The following is a 22823-nucleotide window of genomic DNA, read 5'->3' on the forward strand; positions in this document are numbered from 1 at the left end:
GGTCCTAAGCAGTTCCACAGCCCAGTATCGTGGTAATGTGCGGCCTGGCAAGAGCAGCTTAGCTCAGCTGTCAGGGTGAACCTGCAGGCAGAGCAGCCTCGGCGGAGCAGCCTCGGCGGAGCAGCCCCAGCCTCCCAGCAGCGCAGGCAGGTCCCCCCAGGGCCGCTCCTGCCGCGCCCGGCTCCTCTCCCAGGCTAGTTTCAGCAGAGGGCACTCTGTTCCTAACGATGGAGGAGGCGCTTTCCCGTGCTGGGGAGAAACCTAAACGGATTGGAAAAGTTTCCAGTGCAACATATTTGAACAAACTCTTCATCGGTTATGTTTAGTTCACTGGAGCATATTTTTAACTTCAGTGGCAGGGATAATAGCCCTCTTTCTACGCGCTGCTTTTAGCGGACTCGACGAAAGCTTGGGACGCCCGTGGGAGCCGTGGCGCAGAGGTAGAGGGTCCGGGGTTGCCGCCCGGCAGCCCGAGGCTCGGAGGGAGGACGGGAGCAGAAGCCGTCGGGGGAGACACGCTCCTCAGAGTTACAGGGGGAGACCTAAAAATATCGCGGAGGGCAGCGTGATTAAAGACCCCCTGGGTGCGTGAGCAGATTTGCAGCTGCACTGCGAGAGTTACTCGGAGATGAGACGCCGGCCGGTTGTGGGTTTGGAAGCTGCTTTGCATCAGCTGTGGGAGCTGACTTCACGGTAGCTTTTGCCCCTCGGGGGAAGCCGAACCCCTCGGGCCGGGGCGCCGCCGGTGCCTCGGCAGCCGGGGCCTCCTTGGCCGCCCGCCCGCCTGCGCTGGCCGCGGGGGGGGGAGCGGGGGGGGCCGGGCCGCGGCCCCGCGCCGCAGGTGGAGGCGCCCGGACGCCTCTGGCCGGGGCCGGGCCGCGGCGGCCGCCAGCAGCCTGTGGGACCTTGGCGAAGGTGCGGCGGTGGGCTGGAGCCCGGCGCGAGGGAGGGGCGGCCGCTCGCGATGCAGGATGCTGTATCCCCGGTGCCGTGACAGCCGAGGCTCGCCCTGCCCTGCCCTGCCCGCGGGAAGGAGGCGCCGGCGGAGCCGGACCCGCTCCCCGCCTCCTGCGCGGCCCCAGCCCCGCTGCGCGCTCCCCGCCGGGCCGGGCGCCGCACCAGGTGGGTGAGCGGGGCGGCCCCGGCGCCGGCCCCGAGCGGGTCCCGGCGGGGGGGGGGGGGGGGGCGGGCGGCGGGCCGGGCCCCCCGGGCGGGCTCGGCGGGGCGGGCGGGGGGCGGCCGGGAGGAGCCTCCGAGGGGGCGCGGCGGGGGCTGCGGGCAGAGCCCGTCCTTGGGCAGCCCGGGCACCGCACCGGGGGGGTCCTGCCGGCCGTGGCTCTGGGCAGCGCCCCGCGGCCGTGGCGGGGCGGAGGGAATCTTCCCTCTTACTGCCGTGGCTGACTGCAGCTCCTCAGTGACAGAAGCGTCCAGGGGCGCTAAAGGTTTTGGCAGGAAGGGGAGCTTTAAAAATCTTTCTGGACGGAGGGAATAAACCACTTATTTCTGTAAGGAATCTTTATTATGTTTAGTTGACAGGTGCAGGAACTGTTAGATAGACGGTTTTCCTCTGGGATGTCTTTCTTGAAGGAGAGATCTGCGTTCGCTGTGGGCCTTGGCAAAATAGTGGGGGAGTTTCTGGGGGAGGGAGGGAGAGCTGGTTGTGTTTGTGTGCGGGTGTGTGGAACTTCACTGTTTTGAGATCACTGTAGTAATGAATAGTCTGAGGCAGGAGGGTGCATTGACACCAGGAATTAACAGAATTAAGCAGCATTATTGCATGATTTTTTTTCTCGTTGGCCATTTTAAACTGAAGGTTTTTTGCTAAAAGTGACTGACATTTTCATATTGGCCCTGTAATGGTTATGATGATGGATTTTTTTTTCTTTTTTTTTTTTTCTCTGAGCTGTTATGATCAGAGCTTTCAAAGACAGCGCAAATAACTGCGGAAGTCCCAGGGCTGGGCTCTCAGCTTTGAGTGGGTGAAAGGCTGGAACAGTACATCAGAAATCCTATGCTCCTTGGATTTTACTTTCCAGAGATCAAGATGGGAGGCGTTCCCAATTTCATAAATTCTTCTACATTCAGGAGATAATCAGACTTGCCCACTATTGCCAGCATCCCCAAACATTTCATTTTTCCCCCTTTCTGTTCCCTAATTGGAACGACATCAACCCTGCAGGCTGTGCTCATGGCATGCACCGCTCCTCTGCTCCTCTGGCCAGTACAAAACTCCGGTGTTTGCATTGCATTGCTTCCAAAGGCCGGTTCCATGCCTTTGCCCAATTTGCTTTAGTCATTGAAATTCTGGCGGAGCCCACTTGATTTTGTTTGTAACTTGAAACAATTTCTCTCAGCAGAGCCCCGAGGCACGAGGATGGCCAGCCCTAAAGCCGCAGGGCTCTCCTGGGAGATCACTTGGCTTGCTATTGCTGTCTGTGCTCACCTACAGGTAGGTAATGAACTTGTTGCTATTGTCATACCTGGTCCTTTATCTGCTGCACAGTTTGAATTATTGGTTGGTTTTATGTTTTTTTTTTTTTTTTTTTTTTTTTTTTTAAAACCCAACAAAGCTGCTGAAGGAACTGCACTGTAAATAAAACGCTCCCAAAGAGAAAGTTTTCCTTCCACTGAACTGAATTTCAAAGACATCCATGTGGAAAATTGATACTCTCTCTCTTCCTAGTAATATTGTACCTGACTTTCCTATATGGGGACCAAAGGGAGATCTTGCCAGATGTGTAATGCCATGGGTCTTTCCAGGCAGTACAGCTGCTCTTTGCCTCCAGGAGGTCTATCACCTGATAAATGTTAAGATACTGTAAGTGACAAGAGTTATATAAATACCTGGGTGGAAACATCTAAAGCACTGGGAAGTCAGTGTTGGGGGGGAAGGGAGTGAAAGGAAAGGTGGTCCAAAAAGGCCTTTGCTTCAAGTGTTCAATGCGTACAGGAACCATGGAGGAAAACCATAGCTGCCAACTGATCTATTGCCTGACACATGAGCCTAATCAGTTCCAAGAAGTGAGTATTTCAAGAAATATGGTGTGCTGGCATGCGGCAGAGATGTTGTTATAGTATGTCATTCTCTATACTGATAGTTCCCACAGCACAACGTTTCAAGGATTCTTCAGTCTTAAGTACACCCAAATCCAGAACTCCTTAGAAAAGGACAGCTAAATAAACTGAAAAATATTTTTTTGGAATAGAGTCATTTTTCTGAAGTACTGTAGTAGTTTCTGTTTGTACTATTGCTATGCTGAGAAATGGTGGTTTCAGACTGGAGCCTGGTGTGCTGGGCATTATATAAACAGACATCCTGAAGAATTTTGAATTGAAGGATAATACAGCAGGCAAAAGTAAATTCAAAAGGAGTATGAAGAACTGAGGAGACTGTACTAGACAGCTGAGTAAGCCGTGATCCATTTAGAGGGGACTTTGGGGTTTTAGGTAGTGGGAATGGGACTCCAACCCATCCTCAGGAGCACTGTGTAGTGCACTGTGTGCTGAGAGTCAGTTGGCAGCTGCTCTTGATGAACACCTCTTGTATGTGTGTTACTGCAGCTGTCTGTGAAAGCACACTGGTTACTTGAGTAAAGGACCTGCCATTAAATTAATAATGTGTATTAACTGTGCAGTAAAACATAGTTCATTCAGCACATGTCCAAGCAGATAGGGCAACAGGGGGATCTTCTGCTTTTTGCTTGCATATTTTTTATGCGAGAAGAAAAATGTTACTGATATGCTGTGCCTCTTCAGCTTGTATTTTTGTGTGTGAGTGGTTGAGTGATGCTGTATTAACGTGCCCTGCAAAACACTCAAAGTGGTATGTAAAGTTCACTTCATAATTCTGTTCAAGATGAGAGTAGAAGTTCAGAGAAGGGAAATGTCAACTTCATGTTTGGGTCTTTTGGTTATCAAGACACTTTTTTTTTTTTACAGTATTTCTGTTGTATTTTTTTCTTCCATATTTTTCTTATTGTAGAACTGGAACCAGTAGTGGCATAGTTTCCTCTTCTCCACGAATGGTTTGGCACAGCTTCACTTGTCTCTCTATAATAAGAACAACCCAAACACATTGTAGTAATCAATAGGCTATTGTGAGTAGCTTTATGAACATTTCAATCCAGGTCAAAGATTTTGGTCTTGATTGTCCTTTCAACTATTCTAATCTATTTGGCATAGTTGAGTCATTAGCACTTAACCCCAGTCTTGTAAGGAGGCCCTTCTGCTCCTGAGTTTTTGGTATTTTATCACAATTTTAGGCACATTAAAGATATTTTATATTATTTAACATAACATTTTTGGTATCCAATAACCATTAATTCTTTAATTGGTTGCTTGGGGCCATACTATATGGACCACACACAGTCATTCTACCCTAATATTGTACTATAGCTTCCACTTGTGTTGTTTTTGGCTATTAAAGTGCTTATGTCTGGAGCTAATCAATTAGAAACAATTGGATGCTGGGCAAGGTCACAAGTCTATGTCATGTCACTTATGTGCAATTGATTAATTTCATCCTGCTTGAGGCAGGTATAGAATAAAATAATGACCGTTTAAAAAGAATGTGGTGGAAATGTGGTATGAATGTAACGCAAAGAAAACTTTAACATGAGAAGTTGTGAAAAAGCGGTAGCTGTTACTGAGGAGAAATGGAAGTTAACTTTGGTTATAGGAGCCCATGCTGATTCTTTGTAGCATGGTAACGAGCACAGCAGGGTGCTTAGCTGGGCTCCAAACTGAACTCTGCCCTTACAGATATGCAGTGTCTCCGGTTTGACAAAATTATTTTCTCAAGGACAGATTGGTAGCTATAGTAGTAAATCAGATTTCATAGGATAACTCAGTGAATAGTTTACCACTGAGCATTGCTGAGCTGTCTGTTCATTAGATGTGCTCTGCGACCAAGACCAGTGGCATAAATGACTCGGGAGGAGATCACTTATGGGCTAGCCTTGGCTGGGTTCTCTTGCAGACATAGAGCCTGCTTTTTTCTGATACGTGCCAATATAAATTAAATGAACGGAACTGCATTAGTCTAAAGCCAGTGGTAATCCAACAAATCATGTCTGAATGTGTTTTTTTTTTTCTTAAAAACCATCAAAAAAACCACCACAAATGATTGCATCAACATTGAATAATTCGTTGTTTCTAAAGATGTAAATGGTGAATCTATCCAAAGATGTTACTGTATTTCACAGTATTGATATTGGTGGATTGGTGAACATTACCTATATCCTTGGCCTTGAAAGTAACTATTCATGTGTATTTATTGCTAAATATGGTGTAAAAAGCTCCTCATTTTTCTTGCATGGTGGCAGGTGAGCTATCAATGCTACAGATTTTTAGGAAATGTCTAAGCCAATAAACAAAATAGGAGTATCAAACTCCAATTTTGCTGCTGTTAAGTGATCTCTTGAGTACATATGTCTTCATACTGGTAACTGAAAAGGCAGGATGCTCAGCCTGGTAACCAACTCTTTCTTAACCTTGTGATAACATTTTATTACACCATTCACCTATACACTGTTACGTTTGTTATGAAATGTATGTAAGAAGGTATATCTGTGTATTCTTATAATGGATTCATGGCAACAAGAAATGATGGCTAGCAAATTGATATAGACAAATATATGTCATCAAGGATTTTACATGTCAGTTAATTTTAGATTTATTCTCTGGTATGTTGTTTTCAAATCAGGAATATGCTGATGTTTTCTTAGGTCCCTACAGTCCAAATTAAACGTTTCACCTCCAAGGACCATGGGCTTGCTAATGTCTGAGGAGAGAATAACAGCAAAGCCACCACGTCTGGTTGTTTAAGAAGCATTAGCTCTGAGTTTCTATGGAAGGGAAAGTTTCATAGGTCACATATTCATTGAATCAACTGTTGGTTGCTCCCATGATTTATGCTTCTGCAATCCCTGCCTGTGTTATGTTTTTTTCTAACTATCTGTGATATTTTGGATATAAAGGATATACATGCTGAAAACATTATCTTATTCAAAATGATTCTGCCATAACCAATCTGCCAAAAACTACCAACATAGTAAATGTCTTTAAGGTTGAGTTTTGCAAGGCCAAAAATCTGATGTCCATTATATGACATAGTGGACTTGGAGACCATCTTTGTGGAAAACCTTTGGAATATTGTTTTACAGTCACTGAATGTATTGCACACCAATGTTCAGAAAATAGATTATGATCTACAGGCCATATAATAGTAAGGACTTTTAAATCTCCGGTAACTTTAATCAAAAATATCAGGATGAGATTTGCAAGTCCAGAGTTAAATCTGAAGCAGTTTCCCCTTTTTGTAGGCAGGTTGCAATACTGCACCCATCTGGAGTTTTGCCATCAGCCTCAATAGGCCTGTGGTTTATTCTTAGTTGGAAGATTGAAATGCCTCTGCTCTAGACAAATAACACTTCTGAGACTCTGTAGAAGTGTTCTGACTTAAAATATTCATTGTTATTGACAAGGTTGTAACTCAGTGACAGCATTACCAGAAAACTGATGTAAGTTTCTGAACTTGCTTTGAATTTATGACTAATAATGATTGCTCAGTCAGTGCTCATAGGATCTGAACTGCTGTTACCCCCAATTTACAATCCAAAAGAGTAGAATTGCCAGAAAAATTGTGATGAATCTGCCTTGTGACTTGAGACACAAACTATGTATGAATACTTTTTTGTAAAAATGTACTTAAAAACTGTCAACTGCGGGAGATGACCAGGAGTGCAGATGATATTAGTGAAGGCAGCCTTTTACTATTTCATTTATCTGTTTTCATTTTCTCAGTAAATATTTTTATCATAGTGATTATGAATGATGCTTGCAGTGATGCAACTCAGAAAATCAAGCTTTGATTATTCAGCTAAAGCATGGTCTAATGCAGCAAAGGTGGTTTAATCCAGCTAGATTTTGAATTCTTTGTCTTCAGATGTGGATATCAGTGCTCACTGTGATGAGAATTTCTGATGAAGTTAAAGATGAGCAGAGATTCTCAAGTCAGTTGTGCGTAGAGCTGCAAATTGCTGGTTCCAAAACTAGATATCCAAGAGTTGAACCCTTTTAGAGAAGCCTCAAGTGTAGGAATAATCTCTCATAACAGCCAGTGGCTTCTAATTTATCTTGAAAAAGTAGTGAAGAAATGAAGGAATAGCTCTAGGATGATCTTTGGTTTTAGCAGATATTTGAACGCTTAGTCGTTGATAATTACTCATTCAGGTCTGTTTGGTGCAGCTGGATCCTTCATATTCCATACCAAATTGGGGCATAAACAGCACTGAGGTGGCAGTTTTGCACAATGTACCAAATTCCATTCCTGCCTTCGCATCACAGAAAATATACATTATATTAAAGCCCTTTTACTGTTTGTTCAGGAATTGCAATTTGGCCATTGGAAATAATGAATTTCACTTCAAAAAGAATATATATTTTAAAATGAGTCCTTTTAATTTTCTTTTAGAACCTGTAGGGTTCACATATTTATGTCTTTATCTGCAATTTTAGGGCTTGAAGCTTTTCTTAAAGTCATTCTCCATGCTCACCTGCATCCAGGAGCTGAGGTTTAAGTAAACACCAAATATAATGTGACTTGCAACGAAGTAGTAAAAGATACTAATTTTGGTGATAGTGGGAGCAGATTTATAAATGTGCCTCTGTACTTGTTTGTGTTGTAAGACTATGAAAGAAATTGTTGAGCTTGAGTTATACCACACTGTGCAAATGTTGTACTTTGCTGTTAAGTCAGTGTTTTAAGATTTTATATAGTTGATGATAAAGTCTTGTGGCTGTGTACAGTCCTACACAGTCTTACTCGAACAATTCCAGTGTAATTCTTATTATGCAAAATCTCTGTAAAACAGAGAGAGTTTGTGCATGGTGAAAGAATGGGTTTGTTTTTGAAGTACAGTTTGCTAGTGAGCACAGCATTCCAGAAAGGACATTGGATATAGCCATGGCAACTCTGGAGAGACATCCAGGACCCACACAGGAACTGTATAGTGCTGCAGTTCTCATATGCCCTCTGCACTTTATTGTCATAGATAGATAAATAATTCCTTTAGGCTTTGAAAGCATACATATAACTTTATTTCCCATAAAAGGAGACTTTTCCTTGATACTAGCTGAAGTCTGTGGACTGTCAAGTGCTCTTGAATTTTAGGGCCATGTTTTCAAAATGGCCTCACTCCATCTTCTAGGAGGAAGTACAATTCTAGAAATTCACTTTTTAATGACCATCAGCTACGCGAGGGTGCTAAACTTAATGCAGATATAGTAGCTTTTTCAGAAGGGTCTGTGTGATGTGAAGCCTTTCTTTTGATGACTTTCATTAAGATTTGAGACATAAATTAAACACGAATACTGTTAAGTGTTTAACTGTATTGGTAGGTGCTTAGCTGGATTTCTCAAAACAAGTAACAAGGTAAATTTCAATTAATCCAGTGGGACCCAGGCATTAGGTGCCTCAGGCAGTTCCAAAAGTCTGGCTAAGCATTTTTCATCATTTACCAGATTAAACCAAAACTTTCGGCCTTAAAACTCAGTTGAAAGAATAGGTTTCTGGTGTGCACATTCTAATACCTGGGTGTGTGGGTCACAGACTGGTTTGGGTTGGCAGGGACCTTAAAGATCACCTAGTTCCAACCCCCTGCCATGGGCAGGGACACCTTCCCCTAGCCCAGGTTGCCCAAAGCCCCGTCCAACCTGGCCTTGAACCCTGCCAGGGAGGGGGCAGCCACAGCTGCTCTGGGCAACCTGGGCCAGGGCCTCACCACCCTCACAGGGAAGAATTTCTTCCTTATATCTAATCTGAATCTACTCTTTTCACTTTAAAACCATTACCCCTCACCCTATCCCTACACCCCCTGATAACGAGTCCCTCCCCATCTTCCCTGCAGCCCCTTTAAGCACGGGGAGGCCGCTATAAGCTCTCCCCGGAGCCTTCTCTTCTCCAGGCTGAACACCCCCAACTCTCTCAGCCTGGCCTCACAGGGGAGGGGCTCCAGCCCCCTGAGCATCTGCGTGGCCTCCTCTGGACCTGCTTGAGCAGGTCTGTACCCTTCTGTTGAGGGTCTCAGAGCTGCACACAGCACTGCAGGGGGGTATCACAAGAGTGGAGTAGAGTGGGAGAATCCCCTCCCTCGCCCTGCTGGCCACACTGCTCTGGGTGCAGCCCAGGGTATGATTGATAGATATTTGATCATATTTGAGAAGTGCAAGTACAAGCATCATGTGTTTATAAAGGGAGGGCAGTTTTTAAAATCTTGGCCTAATATATCCTTTCCAGACAGCATATTACATAAATTGTTTAGGAACAATGTTATTTCTGTTTCTAATTTTATTTTTATTAGATTTAACATCATTATGGATAGAAAATGAAAACAGTATTCTCAGTCTGTTTTGAGAAATGTGGTTTCCAAGAATTGTCAGTTTGTCATGCTTCTGGATGCACTAGAAACACAGCGAATGCAAGTCAGCTCGACTAAATTGTGAAACAATATTAAAAATGCATTTACGATTGCAATTACTAGATTGTTGTTGTATGCTAACTGTTGTCATTTGTGGCACGGTGGGAGGTCGCAACTGGTTAATGATGCTGTTTCGTAGCATTAAATAAGTGCAGCATTTGTTTATATGTGGAAACATGTATTTCTGTAATGTTTTTTCTGTCATCAGGTGCTTTGCCAAAACTTGAATCTGCTTAAAATTTATAGGATACAGTCTCTTGTCAGTGCATGCAAGCAGAACAGGGTATCCTTTATAGTGTGTATGTGTGAAAGGACCCATAGAGGCTCACTCTATAGTAAATGCAGATGTAAAGAGAGTTTTAGCTGCCTGATCTAATGCCTTTTGGTATCATAGAAGTAAGATGACATGGGCACACCTGCACTGCGGCAGAATGTGAAGAGTAAGTTATTGTGTTCTTTCAAGTTCTGTTTGGCAATAAATGTTTCCTGGCCTGCACCTTGCAGAAGCTCTGAGAAGGTTGCAGAAACTGGCTTTATTCCCAGCTGGCTGATTCAGCAAGACTCCAAAAAATACCCCCTTTTGTTGCAATTTTCCTGCTTCTATACGTGGCTGCTCCAGGTCATCCGCTGGCATGGTGAAATGTGAAAGGAGAATGCAAGTACTGGCTCGGATACATTCAGATTTGCCTCTTCTGGTGAGAGTTTTCTTTGCTGGTTTCCCAGCTACTGCAGCCTCTTGTTGGTGTAGCAGTGGTGTGGAAGCAGAAGGCTAAACAAGCTCAGTGCTCTCTGTGGACGTATAATGTGAAATATGCTAAAATATGATTTGGCTTCCTCTCTTGAGAGTCTCCTTTTATTAGATGTTTTCAAGGTCTCATTAGTCATTTGGTGTTTTGTTTTCTTGAGACTCCAAATAGTTTTAAACTGTTCCCTGGTTGACTAACATGGATGTTGGCTGAAAAAACCAATAGCATAGTAGTGTCTTGAGTATTGCCTGCTTCACAGATGATGTTCTAGTTGGAAACTACCAGGTACATCCACCATATACTGATTTGTTCAGCTGATCTCATCAACACTTCTGTCAGAAAGAAGAGGGAATTCATCTATCACTGGAGAGGTGTCTTGTGTGTGCTGTAGGCTTATGTAGGGATTTTACTAATACCACTAACTGATAAGATTGCTTAACAGACTGTTTTTGTGGCCTGATTTTATAACTTTGTTTAAGTATAAGGTGCTTTATGTGACTAACCATTTCACTGTTCCTCTAGAGCGGTGATTCTCAGGTAAGTCTTTTCATGGAACAGTCAGCTCAGAGCTTAACAGCAGTTAACAGTAAAAATTGAATGGTAGGAAATGCTATGAAGGGAAGGTGTAAAAGCAAAGAGTATCACCTCTTCACTGTATGAATTCCTAGTTTGCCCACGCTTGAGTATTGTAGACAGTTCTGATGCCTTTATGAATGGGGTGGAAAGGTTAGACAGCAATCAGCTGGCAACTTGTTTCTTCCAGCGTAAGAACTGAATGCCATTAAATAAAACTACTAGGAGACATTCAAAACAATGAAAGATCGTTGTCCTCCATGTAATGATCTTTGGCACTCCTTGCCATAGTGTTTTTGGTGGGGTTTTTTTGAGTAGAAGATTATATGGATTTCAGGGGAGACGGGCTGAGTACTGGGAAGATCCACTAAATACTGCTATATAAACAAGCCACGGCAGGCGAAGAAAATTAGGTGAGTCCAGGGGAGTGCTGGACATACTTGCTCCAGACATGCTCTTTGGGTGTCAGTTACGGCTGCTGTTGGAAGCTGTTGGACTAGATGGATCCTTGGTCTGAACCTGTTCAGCTGTTCTTATATTATTTTGGTGTTCCCTGGAGCTACATTTGAGGATTTTTGAACTAGAAGTTAGAACCAATCGTAGACTTGCTGTTGCTTATGACTCGTTGAAAAACTAACAAAGAAACATATTCTCCAAACGCCAGGTGTGACTGGAACTATGTCCTGGATGCATAAGAACTTCTCAAAAACTAGATGCATGTTTACATTCTGAGCTTCTTTGTGTCTGCCTGGAATATTTTTTATTTTTATGTTATTACATTTTTTTCTTTACAAATATTTTAATTATGCTTCTGGCGTGTTTTCAATTTTTAAAGTTTTGGAATGATTTTTAAAGTATGCAAGGAAGTTTGGGTCATCTTAATTGCGGGAGTAGTTTCTTATTTTTAAACAAACACTAGTATTTCCTTGACCAAGATAAATAGAGAAATGACTCTTGATATTTTACTAAATAAGGCTTGGCTTAAGTTCCACTTTAATTATGTGGTCAGTCCTTCTGTAAGACACAAATATTCCAGACATATTCCCTGCATGAGTGAGCACTTGCCTTCACCCCAGTGTGAAACTGCGCACCCAAATGCTTTTCCCATTTCCTCTTCCTACTTCTTTCAGTTAAATTTAGAACACAATAGGTTGGTTAAAACTATAAGTAAACCTCCAGAATGCCATCTTAATGTATGGGGTTTTACTGTGCAGTTGTTTATCTTCTGCTAAAAGGAAACTATAAATGTATTTTTAATGCCAGGAGCTGGGCTTAAAATGCCATTACTTATCCAGTGGGAATAGATTTGAAAATTAGTAAGCAATTAGATCAGGAGGCAAATACATTTTACTTAATGTTGCAAGTCTCCTGGGCCTTTCAAATATCCTGTTAGTATCACCTGTTCTTAACTTGCTACCTTTTAAATCTTTACCTAATCTTAAACCTGTTGCTTTGAAAGGGAGAATTTTCTGTGTATTTTAAATTTTTATTCGTGTTGAATTTTAATTTTTTTAAAAAACTTGCATGGTTTCTCCAAGGGCAACAGAGATGTACTGGAAACACTAAGCTTTTCTTGGAGAAAATTTCTTCCTGTAGATAACCATCTTGAGAAGGGCCTTAGCTGGGAAAACAGAACATGTGGGTCGTGTTCTGATCTTTTGAACTTGCTTGAATTATGTCCTTAGCAAGCACCAATGATGTATTTGTTGATAATTGCTTATTTTTCTTCCTGAATTTAGACCTCTGAGCCATCTGTCATATGTCACATAGAAGCCACTATTTAGATATGGGGAAGATGTAGGAACTGTGGACTTTTTTATTATTGCAAATATTAAGGCCAGCTCTTGAGAACACTGAAGAAAAGACCTTGTCCTCTTCAACTGTACTGTAGGAGTGTTCCATCATTCTTTGTCTGCCAAAAGTTCACACTGAATCAGTGGTAGTATGAGGACTCTAAGCCTAGGCACTATAAAACCTCAGTCCTGAAAAAGATGCAGGCTGGGGAGCCCCGTGGACTTCATTAGGTTGCTGTGCCACAAATGAGACCTTATTTTGTCAAATTCAGGCTTTCTACTTCAACAGTGCAACATTCTGCACTTGAGTAACAGTGCCAGTGAAGTCTGCAGGCACTTGGCCTGAGACATCAGTGGGAGTTTTTTCTTGAGTAAGACCTGCCCATAGGAAGAAAACTGAAGCTGAGTTTCATTAGTGCTAACTAGTTGGTTATCATATTTCCTGTTGTGTGGTGTGAATCATTTCGTCTCTTATTCACGTAACAGCTAAGGACAGATGGCATTTAAAGCTCTGTCTGCAGCTGTTAGTTTTCTTGGAAATTGGCTGTATTTATCCCTCTGGAAAAAAAAGCAGAGATAATAAAAAAGATAATTTGCCTGTTGCTTGTAAACCTTGCAAAATCTGAAGTGATTTCCATTTTTTCACATGTCACTTTTTTATTGTGTGTCACTGAAGACCATTTTATCAGGTGTTCCAGACCATCCCTGTTGGCAGGAATTTCTCTGAACTACTGCAGAGGGAAACATCAAAACCAGTCCTTAGAGCATGTATGCTATTTTTCAGGAGAACTGAAGCAGAACATGGAAATTCACTTTTTAAAAATCGATGTGACTTTTTGCCAGATTTACTATATTCAGAAGATTCCTTTGAACCTTTTAAGGGGTTGCACTCTCCACTGCACGGTGCAGTTCTACTAATGAAAATAGAGGGAAACACAAGCACGCCATAAATAAGGAAGATATAGAGAGTTGATTTCTACATGTAGCATTTTGTCTGTGCATATGAAAATTGACATCATGGTGTTGGAATGTTGACCGTGTTTTGCATTTTGCTAGCTGCTCTTACTGGAAAGCATGTGTTTCAAAGGGAGTTTTCAATTTTTATAAGTTTTTGCCTCCATAATAGCCCAGTCTTATTTTGAATGTAGACTTCAGCTATGAATAAAATTTAACTCATGAAGTAAGAGATTCCTCTGGCACAAAATGTGAATGAATTCTGCAAACATTAACCAGTAATGTGCACGTCTGGATCAGAATAGTCAAAGCCAACCTTTAGGTTCCACTGTTACTACTCAACGTGGTCTTGCTCTGTTCAAGAACACCTTACTCTGAGAGTAAGGATACGGAGTTCTGAGGAACTCCTCTCAGAAAAAGCTGAATTAAGTGTGGGGAAAGCCTAGCTGGCTGCACAAACACAACCCTTTGTGGGAAATTTTCACTAATGTGCTTTCTTAGCTCCACATGGGTCTGTGAAAGAATGGAGCTGAGAAAAAGGAAAACAGACCAGCAGCAATGCCAAAGTGGTGGCACTAGCCCTTCATCTTGAGAGGAATCATCCAGGTAAAATTGGCAAAATTCAATTAGATTATTTTTCAGTAATGGGCTGGCCTCTCTCTTCAACCTTCGTGATCCAACTCATTTTCCCAGAGTTTCAGGGTTATATACTCTGTAGAAAGTTGGCAACCCAGGTTTCCCATGTCATCGACTCTGTCCAGTCTACTGAGAGAAGAGTTTTCTGCTACAACATCCTTGCACCTGCTAGTTCTTCCCCAGCTCTTCTCAAAATCAGACCACTCTGAACCCCTTCATGAAATTATTCCCTGCTACTTAAGCAGTTTATTAATTTTTATAGTAATGGCATTCCCCAAGTGAGACGAGGCAGGTCCAGTTCCATTAACCTGTCTTTGTGATAAAGCACCCAAATTCTTGGTGATATTTTTGGTGTCTAAGGTTGATGTGTTTTGAAGAGTTGGACATCTGTATTATTCTGAGAAGTTACATCTGCATCTTCAAGTTAAATCAAAAGTATCTAGTACCTGTCAAGGTGTATATAACTTTGTCTGCAGAAAAAAGCTAGCACATTTTTCTTAAAAGCAGCATTTAACACCCCTAAAAAATATAATTCCCCTTTTTAGGTGGTGGTGTCCAATGTCGAAAGCCTCAATTCACTGCTAAAGTTTTCAACATTACCTATATGCATGGTATATGGAAATATGTGCATGTATAGTGTGTATGTAATTGCACTAACAAAGTCTCAGGCAAACTGTGATTTTCTTTGAGTTTTAGTCTGAATTAAGTGTTAGGTAGCTGCAGGTTCCTGATAGACTCTTCTCTGCATATAAGGTACGGGGTTGCTGTATAAAACAATATACAATTATATCCCCTGCTATTATTTTTAGTTAAGAAAATAGACACAACCAGATCTTTTTGCACAACTAAACGAGAGCATGGGTTGAGAAAACTGAGGAATGAAGGGTGATGCGGCTTGCTAGGCTGAATACTTGCTTGAACTGGGGCTTGCAGTGGCATGATTGGTCTCGTAAAATGGGCGCCTGCTTGACTGATCTATCTTTTGTGTTGGAACTGGCTCTTTTAATAAAGTAGCTTAGAAGAAAATCCTGTTTGGAGCTGCATAATTAACATCAGATAGGTCAGACACAATATATGGAGTGCCTGAATTGAAATAAAATATAGGTTGGCGGGGACGTGCTTGATTCTAACGGATCTTGCTTTCAGAAACTCTTATTACTCTTTGTGGGGGCATTTGTGTTGATACTTGTAAAGTTCTGTTCAGCTTTGAAAACGCTGCTGTAGCTTATCTACATCCATTCCTTTTCCAGAGGGCTGCCCTAACAGCCTGTGCTGTTTATATAGACTGTTGGTACCAGAGGATCTCTGCTGCAGTAGTTGTTTTTCTCTCTGTGGGTTTGTGTGAGGGTCGGTGCTTGGCTCTTCTGCAGGGCGCTGGAGCTGCAGAGGCCTCTCAGCGGGCTCAGTCCATTCATGGCTACTATGGAGGGCACGTAAGAGCTCACATTTTCAGAGACGTTTAAACTGACTCACAGAGCTCTCACCTATCTGTTGGTTTCCTATACCTTGTTAAGGGTTATTGGCCTCTTATTTACCACTTAAAAATTACTCATAATTATTAATATATCATCAGAACATTTCAATGCGAACAGCTAACTTTAGATCTCAAACATTCAATTATTAATTGTCATGATAGCTACCTATGACTTTTATTGGCTATTTCTAGAATCATATTTCAAGTATAGCAAGATTTGTGCAAGCTTTATTGTTGGGGTGAAATTTAATCTTTATTAGGATTAAGTGTTTAATAGTATAATTTGCTGCATATGTTGCAAATACAAGCTTCTATGAATAGATCCTCTGTAAAAACTAAAAAAAAAAGCATTTGATATGTTATGTAGGGACTTAAATCCAATACGTTGTTATCTTTAACTAAAGGAAATTATAAGAAGAGATTTACAGAGAAGGGTTTATTTTATTAACTTTAATTTCTTTAAAGCATTTCTTAACTGAAGTTGAATTTGGTTTCTGTATTTTGACTTTGTAAAAAATATGCTGTACATAACTTACTTTGTTCCTTGAATACTATTCTGTAAATAGTACAAATTGACTGTTTTTCCTAAACATGAGAGGAGAAAAATATTAGTAGTAGGTGGAATATTTATTTAAGTGGAGTGCCCTTTTTTCTATTTGTCCACTCACAATAGACTTGAGGATTTAAGTGCAAGGTTTCCTGTTATATTACTGGATTTTTTTTAATGTAATTTTTTTACCTTGTAAAGAACTGGGAGAAAAGCTCTCCCTTCCCTACATGTCTTCAGCCCCCAGCCTCCCAGATAGCAGTAGTATGGAACAGATTGATTTAGAGTAGATATCAGGCTTTTGCTTGATGCTGAAGGAGCAAAACCAGGAGGGGAGTGCAGCCCTGTGTTTTCCCAGTCTGAATCACAGAATTGTCTAGGTTGGAAAAGACCTTGAAGATCATCCAGTCCAACCATTAACCTCACACCAACGGTTCCCAACCCCACCAGATCCCTCAGTGCTGGGTCAACCCGACTGTTAAACCCCTCCAGGGTTAACTCCCCCCCTGCCCTGGGCAGCCCATTCCAACGCCCAACAGCCCCTTCTGCACAGAAATCCTTCCTAATACCCAGCTTAAACCTTCCCTGGCACAACTTGAGGCCATTCCCTCTTGTCCTATCGCCTATTACTTGGCTAAAGAGACTCATCCCCCCTCTCTGCACCCTCCTGTCAGGTAGCTGTAGAGGGCGATGAGGCCTCCCCTCAGCCTTCTCTTCTCCAGACTGAACCCCCCCAGTTCCCCCAGCCGCTCCCCAGCAGACCTGTGCTCCAGACCCTGCCCCAGCTCCGTTGCCCTTCTCTGGCCACGCTCGAGTCATTCAATGGCCTTTGTGGGGTGAGGGCCCAAAACTGAACACAGGAATCGAGGGGCGGCCTCACCAGTGCCGAGCCCAGGGCTCAGATCCCTTCCCTGTCCCTGCTGGCCACGCCAGTGCTGACACAAGCCAGGATGCCATTGGCCTTCTTGGCCCCCTGGGCACACTGCTGGCTCATTCTTAATCCCCCCAGGTCCCTCTCTGACTGGCAGCTCTCCAGCCACTCCTCCCCAAGCCTGTAGCCCTGCTGGGGGTTGTTGTGGCCCAAGGGCAGCCCCCAGCATTTGCCCTCAGTGAAACTCCCCCAGCTGGGCTCAGCCCATGGCTCCAGCCTGGCCAGGTCTCTCTGCAGCCTCCCTACCCTGAGCAGAGCAACACTCCCACCCAACTGGGTGTCATCTGAAACTGACTGAGGGGGCACTCAATCCCCTCATCTGGATCATCAATAAAGATGTTAAACAGGAGTGGGCCAAAAACCCAGCCCTGGGGGACACCACTCGTGACCGGTGGCCAACTGGCCTCCAACAGTCTGCATGAGGCATTTGATTAATCTGTGAAATGAGGATGATTTGGTTTGTATTCTTATGGCTTTTAGGCAACATGGAATGATTCTGTGTTTGTAAATGGCAGGAGTGAATAGTTTTGGTTTATTTTGAGATTCAGAGACCATATTAGATCATCTTGGCATGGGCATTTTGACTTAATTATTGTCCCATACTTCCTTTTAAAGTGTGTAGTTGCTTCTTTGAGGATTTTATTTAAGTAGGTAGGCTTTCTTGAGAAATTGGTTGTATTTTTTATATAACAATTTGCAGTCAGCTCCTTCCTCTGTTATTAAAGCTGGAGTAACACAAAATGAGGGAAATCATACATCATCTTGAGTCTAAGAGAGGAAGAGCACATAGGGAAGGGACAGGTCTCATTCAGTCATTTATGGATGGTTTTCTGCAAGAGTGCAACAAATTTCAGACCTTGTGTGGATGTGTAGGATTCCCTTCAGCCTTTCTACCAGGAACTATAAAAAGCTTGTATAAAGGCACAGAATGATTATAGCCTGAGTCAAGCCAGCAAGTTGGCTTTTTTCACTATAATCAGGATAAAAGAATATCTCTCTTGGCAAAAAGGACTGGGCTCTGAAATAGAGATGTTCTGGACTGATAATTCCAAGTACAGCCAAACTTGCAAAGAAATACACAGGTTAAGATTTATATTCTGGTCTTGTTATTTAAAATGGATGCTGTTTAGGCTTCATATAATAATGTTTTACTGTGTATAGAGTGCAGAGGAAGCCAGGCCTGTAAAAAGTGCAAATGAAAACAGGATTACTGCCACAGTTAACTTCAGCATGGCTTAACTGTGAGAGTGAGACTATCTTATTGTTTGCAATTTGTAAAGCAGTGGAGAACGTGAAGAGATGTATAATTATGCAGGATAAGAACAGATCAACTGAATCAGAGCACATTATTTCACACCACTGTTTGCAAATTCACTAGATGGTGTAGGTTCTAGCTTCAGTAGTTTTTAGTGTCATGGTTGTCTTTAGTCTGAGAAGTCATAGATATACAGGGCAAGAGGAATCCTCTGCAATTAAATAAAAGGGGTGGATGAATTTATTTCCCTGCCTTTGCACAGTCCATTGTTCTTGGATTCTGTCTGTATTTTGAAAAGCCTTAGAATGCTAAAGACAAACATATGAGAATCTGGAACCATGCTAAAGCTTTAGATACTGAACTGTTAGGGTTGGCCTCCTAGCTCACATTAGCTTGTACTGGCAAACTAAGAGCTGACTGCGGACAAGAAAATTCAGGGGAGGTTATTGCCACAGATCCATCCAGAAGTGCTCAGGAGTGGTTGAAAAATATTTTGTAGGAATAGTGCCCTTCTGTAAATCTTGAAAATTAAACTATGCTGTCAAGAATTTTGTTTAACCTTATGGGCAAATGGTAGGGGTAAAAGAGAAGTTGCTAGATACGCAAAAATAGGTGATTTTGCACTGTTGGTTAGAAATCAGGCTTGTATTGGGAACTCTGCGTTTCCCCTCGTCCTCACTGTTTGTAGTAGTGAGCAACATATCCCTTGTCCTACGAGAGGCATGACAGCTTTTCAAAAGGCAAGGTCAAGTGGACAAACCAAGATTATGTGTACTCTTTTAGAATTCAGTATATAAAAGCTGCTTTTGAAAAGCTGTTCTTTAGTAACTGTCCTACTTCTGAGAAAAATAGTGGTGTGTTCCACTTTGAAGCACGGGAGGCCAAATGACTCACCTTCTAAAAGATGTCTGTCACTTACAGAGAATTGCTCACTTTGCATGCAAGACTGTTGAGGTTTAAACCCAGCTGGCAACTAAGCACCGCATGGCTGCTTGCTCACTCCTTCCCCTGTGGTGGGATGGAGAGGAGAATCAGAAGAAAAAATGTAGAACCTTGTGAGTTGAGATAAGGACAGTTTTAATGGGACAACAGAAGGAGAGGAGAAATGGTAATAACAGTAATACTAATAAAAGAACATATAAAGTGAGTGACGTACAATGCAATTGCTCACCATCTGTGTCATATACGGTATCAGATATCCCCTTGGCTAGTTCCAGTCAGCTGTGCCCCCTCTCAGCTTCTTATGAAAATTAACTCTATCCCAGCCAAACCCAGGACAAAGATAAATGTGTTAAGAGATTTGACTGGACCAGCAGCAACAGTAAGAGTCAGTCTCTCCACAACCTTTCCCCTATTGGTTAAGGTAGGAGGGCTTTTCAGTAGCTTAACTACAGCCTCTGCTTAATGTTCAGTTCGGTGTCTAGTTTTTAGTTGCTTGTACATCCAGTGAAATGCCAGTAACTAGGTACATACTCAAAAGTTATCACCCCCTGCAGTTAGATTCTTCAAACTGCTGGAGAAGAGAAGGAAACCAGACAATTTAGCTTACTAGCCATCTGCAGCGCCATCGTAATCTCTGATGCGGTATTCCAAAGGAGTAAAATTCTTCTGTTGAATTTCCCTTAGAAAGATAATCATTACTGGAAAGCGGTGCATGACTTATGACATGTCTCAGTTCATCTGTCCTGGGAGCTATCCATTGTACGTACACATCTGCTTCTGTACACCCACACAGGATGGGAAGATACTCCTCCACAGGAAGGTCTTCCGTTCCCTCAGTACGCAGGTGGTATGTATTGGCAGATCCCGTGTTGTGGATATGGTAGCCAAGTTCCCAGAGTAATGCACACACAGTGAAGCAATTCACTCAACTTCAGCTGTTCGAATGAGAATACAAGATGAGTGACTAGGAATAGTAGAATCACGTGGCCTATCTTTCAATGTTTCTTCTGTGATACCTGTTTTAACCGCTTATACTTGCTACCATTAGAGGGTTAAAAATGGTATGTTAGTGAGATTGGTCACAGTGAAGGCACTTGGTGCTTAAAATATATAAATAAGAAAATACAGAGCATTTAAGAGGGCGTCACACTTTTTAAAACTCCAAAACACTAGACAATGTCTTGCCTTTGAATTACAGATGTTCTTCAGTGTTGTCCATTTTTTATCCTTCTGTTGTCGTGTTCATTGAATGTCTTTCTGTAATCACCTGGATCATTTTAAAACTGCTTAATGAAATTTCTTTGCTGGTCATGGGAGATGGGCAATAAAGTTGTAGTGTTGAAACTGTCCTGATTAGAGCAGGCATCCTGTTCTGAATTAGCAGCTTCTATTTTCATTTTATGTCTGACTTGCTCAGCTGTGTCTTTTAACTTTTCAGCAATTCTGGTTCATTCAGAAGATTTATTTTATTCTTTCCAGCAGCAGATCCTGTGTTTATCTTTTCTCACATCAGTAAGAGTCCTTTCCCCTTCACCATATCAGTCCTCCAGCATTACTGTACACATCATGTAGAAGAACAAAAATGAGAGTCATTAAACTAATGACCATTAGCCTTAACTGTTGTCAGTGAACAGATGCCTGCAGTGCCTGTCATGTGAGCTTTTAATTGCTCTGGTTTTTACTGCTAAAGCATAGTTATCTAAGTACTGGCTTATTAGTAAGTGTACATGTGAAATACTGTCAGTTAATGCTAGTAGATGAATTGTGACCAGGGAGGGGACAGTCTTCAGATTAATGCTAGGTCCTCTTTCATATTTGGTCTTTTCTGATTTGGAGACTGGTTTTTGGGGGTGCTTCTGCTTATTTTGTTACATTATTTGCTTTTTGTTCATTTACTGACCTCTTCCTAGTCAGCCTTTGCTTGGTAATGCTGGACAGTGTGTCTGGCTCAATACAACACCCAGTTAAAACATTGCCCTGCTTGAAATTCTTTCACTGACAAGAGGCCTAGGCAGAGTACACTCAGAGAACAACTACCCTCTCTTTCCCCCCCAAAATTAAGAGGAAATGAGAAATGGATGGATCAAAGATATCAAGACTGGCATCACTTGACTGAGGGAATAGTTAAGCTGAGATTTAAGTAAGGCTAAATTAAAAATGTAACGGTATGGATGTGTGCTTGGAGAAGTGAGTTGCAGTGTTTGAACAGTAGGCCTGGGTCAGGAAAAAGCATATTGGCAGCGAAAAACCAGGTGGGAATGATCAAAATACTGGGAAATCGGTGGTAATAATCTCAACGTGGTAGATGACAGAGATGCTAATAAGAGAAAGACAATTTCTTAGGGGAAAATGGCTTACTAGGAAGTAGCGTGCTTTACCTGGTGGTTGCTGTATCAGTATTCCTGACATCAGTAAAGCACAAAAAGCTTAAAAGCTCTAGAGTATTTGCAAAAATGCATTTGAGACTTAGAGACTGTGTGCTGTGAACAGTTTCTGTCGGGAATTTCTCTTTAAAATCATGCTGAAACAGGTGTGCACACGTGGAGGGCGCTTGGCTGAAAGGCATTCACCTCATGTGCCTTATTAATAGCCTTAAACCAACATTCCTACAGCAGAGCCATGACCATTTAACTGCTTCCTTATTGTGAAAATGTGCCTGACCAAGTCAATGTGCTAGGCTGCTCAGTCCGTAAACCCTGCAAAGGGACTTAACTGCAATGGAGAAAGAAGAGTAGACGAAGAACTGGGTTAATATCGCTAAAATTATCAGAAGTGGTGGAAGACTAACAGTGGAAAAATCACATTTTCCTCACAATGTGTTAGACACATTCATGTGCTGAGCTGTTGTAAATCACAAGTTAGCCTGAGACTGAACATCTGGCTGTGGCATTTTCTACAGTCTAATTTCTTTCAGGTGAGAGAGGATTCATCAGCTAGAGGTAACAGGGAGGAGAACGATTTAGGTTATTTACACTCTTATTCAGGGTGGTCTGTCTTTATAACCAGAATTTTGGGATGCCCCCACTCCAGCCCCTCTTTGAAGACGTGCTGACAAGACAGGTGCTCTCAGTGCTCTGCTGAAAAAGGTAAGTGAAGAACAGTGTTAGTCCAAGCTGCGCTATTCCATGGGACAGCAGTGTGTTTATAAGTATTTTGGCCATTTCTGGGTGCATTAGGTCACCACACACCACCTTTTCCATCTTGAGGAAAAGGGAGAAAATTATTTCTTAGAATAAAGGACAGTGTAATATAGCACAAAACCCCCCTCCTATAGGCCAATCCAAAGGCCTAGATCAGAAGCTAGTCAAGTTTAGAGTAAAAATGTATAAAATTTTAGCAATGAAGGTAATTAAAAGTGGAAATAATGTATATATTAGGTATATTCCCTTTTCCTTGATACACTCAAAACTGACTGAATCGTTTAGAAAGTGTTTCCTATTTTAAAAAGAAATGATGAACTTGCTGCAGAAGTTTCCCCACCCAGTTCTGGGGT

General features: G+C 42.3%; 1 protein-coding gene across 6 annotated transcripts in view; it reads left to right on the forward strand.

Annotated features, from left to right (window-relative positions):
* Window positions 1-875: 875 nt before the first annotated feature.
* The window catches only part of ADAMTSL3 (ADAMTS like 3), a 189421-nt gene continuing 167473 nt past the window's right edge, over window positions 876-22823 (forward strand). For 4 of the 6 annotated variants that reach the window (XM_074917213.1, XM_074917215.1, XM_074917218.1 and 1 more), the window contains exons 1-2: window positions 876-1122; window positions 2355-2449. In XM_074917213.1, the coding sequence (XP_074773314.1) occupies window positions 972-1122; window positions 2355-2449 (246 nt within the window). In that variant the 5' untranslated portion in view covers window positions 876-971. Of the gene's footprint in view, window positions 1123-1416; window positions 1506-2354; window positions 2450-22823 lie in introns of those variants that run through there. The other 2 variants (XM_074917214.1, XM_074917217.1) reach the window with 2 other exon arrangements.

Source organism: Athene noctua, chromosome 13, assembly GCF_965140245.1.
Source record: "Athene noctua chromosome 13, bAthNoc1.hap1.1, whole genome shotgun sequence".
Classification (NCBI taxonomy): domain Eukaryota; kingdom Metazoa; phylum Chordata; class Aves; order Strigiformes; family Strigidae; genus Athene; species Athene noctua.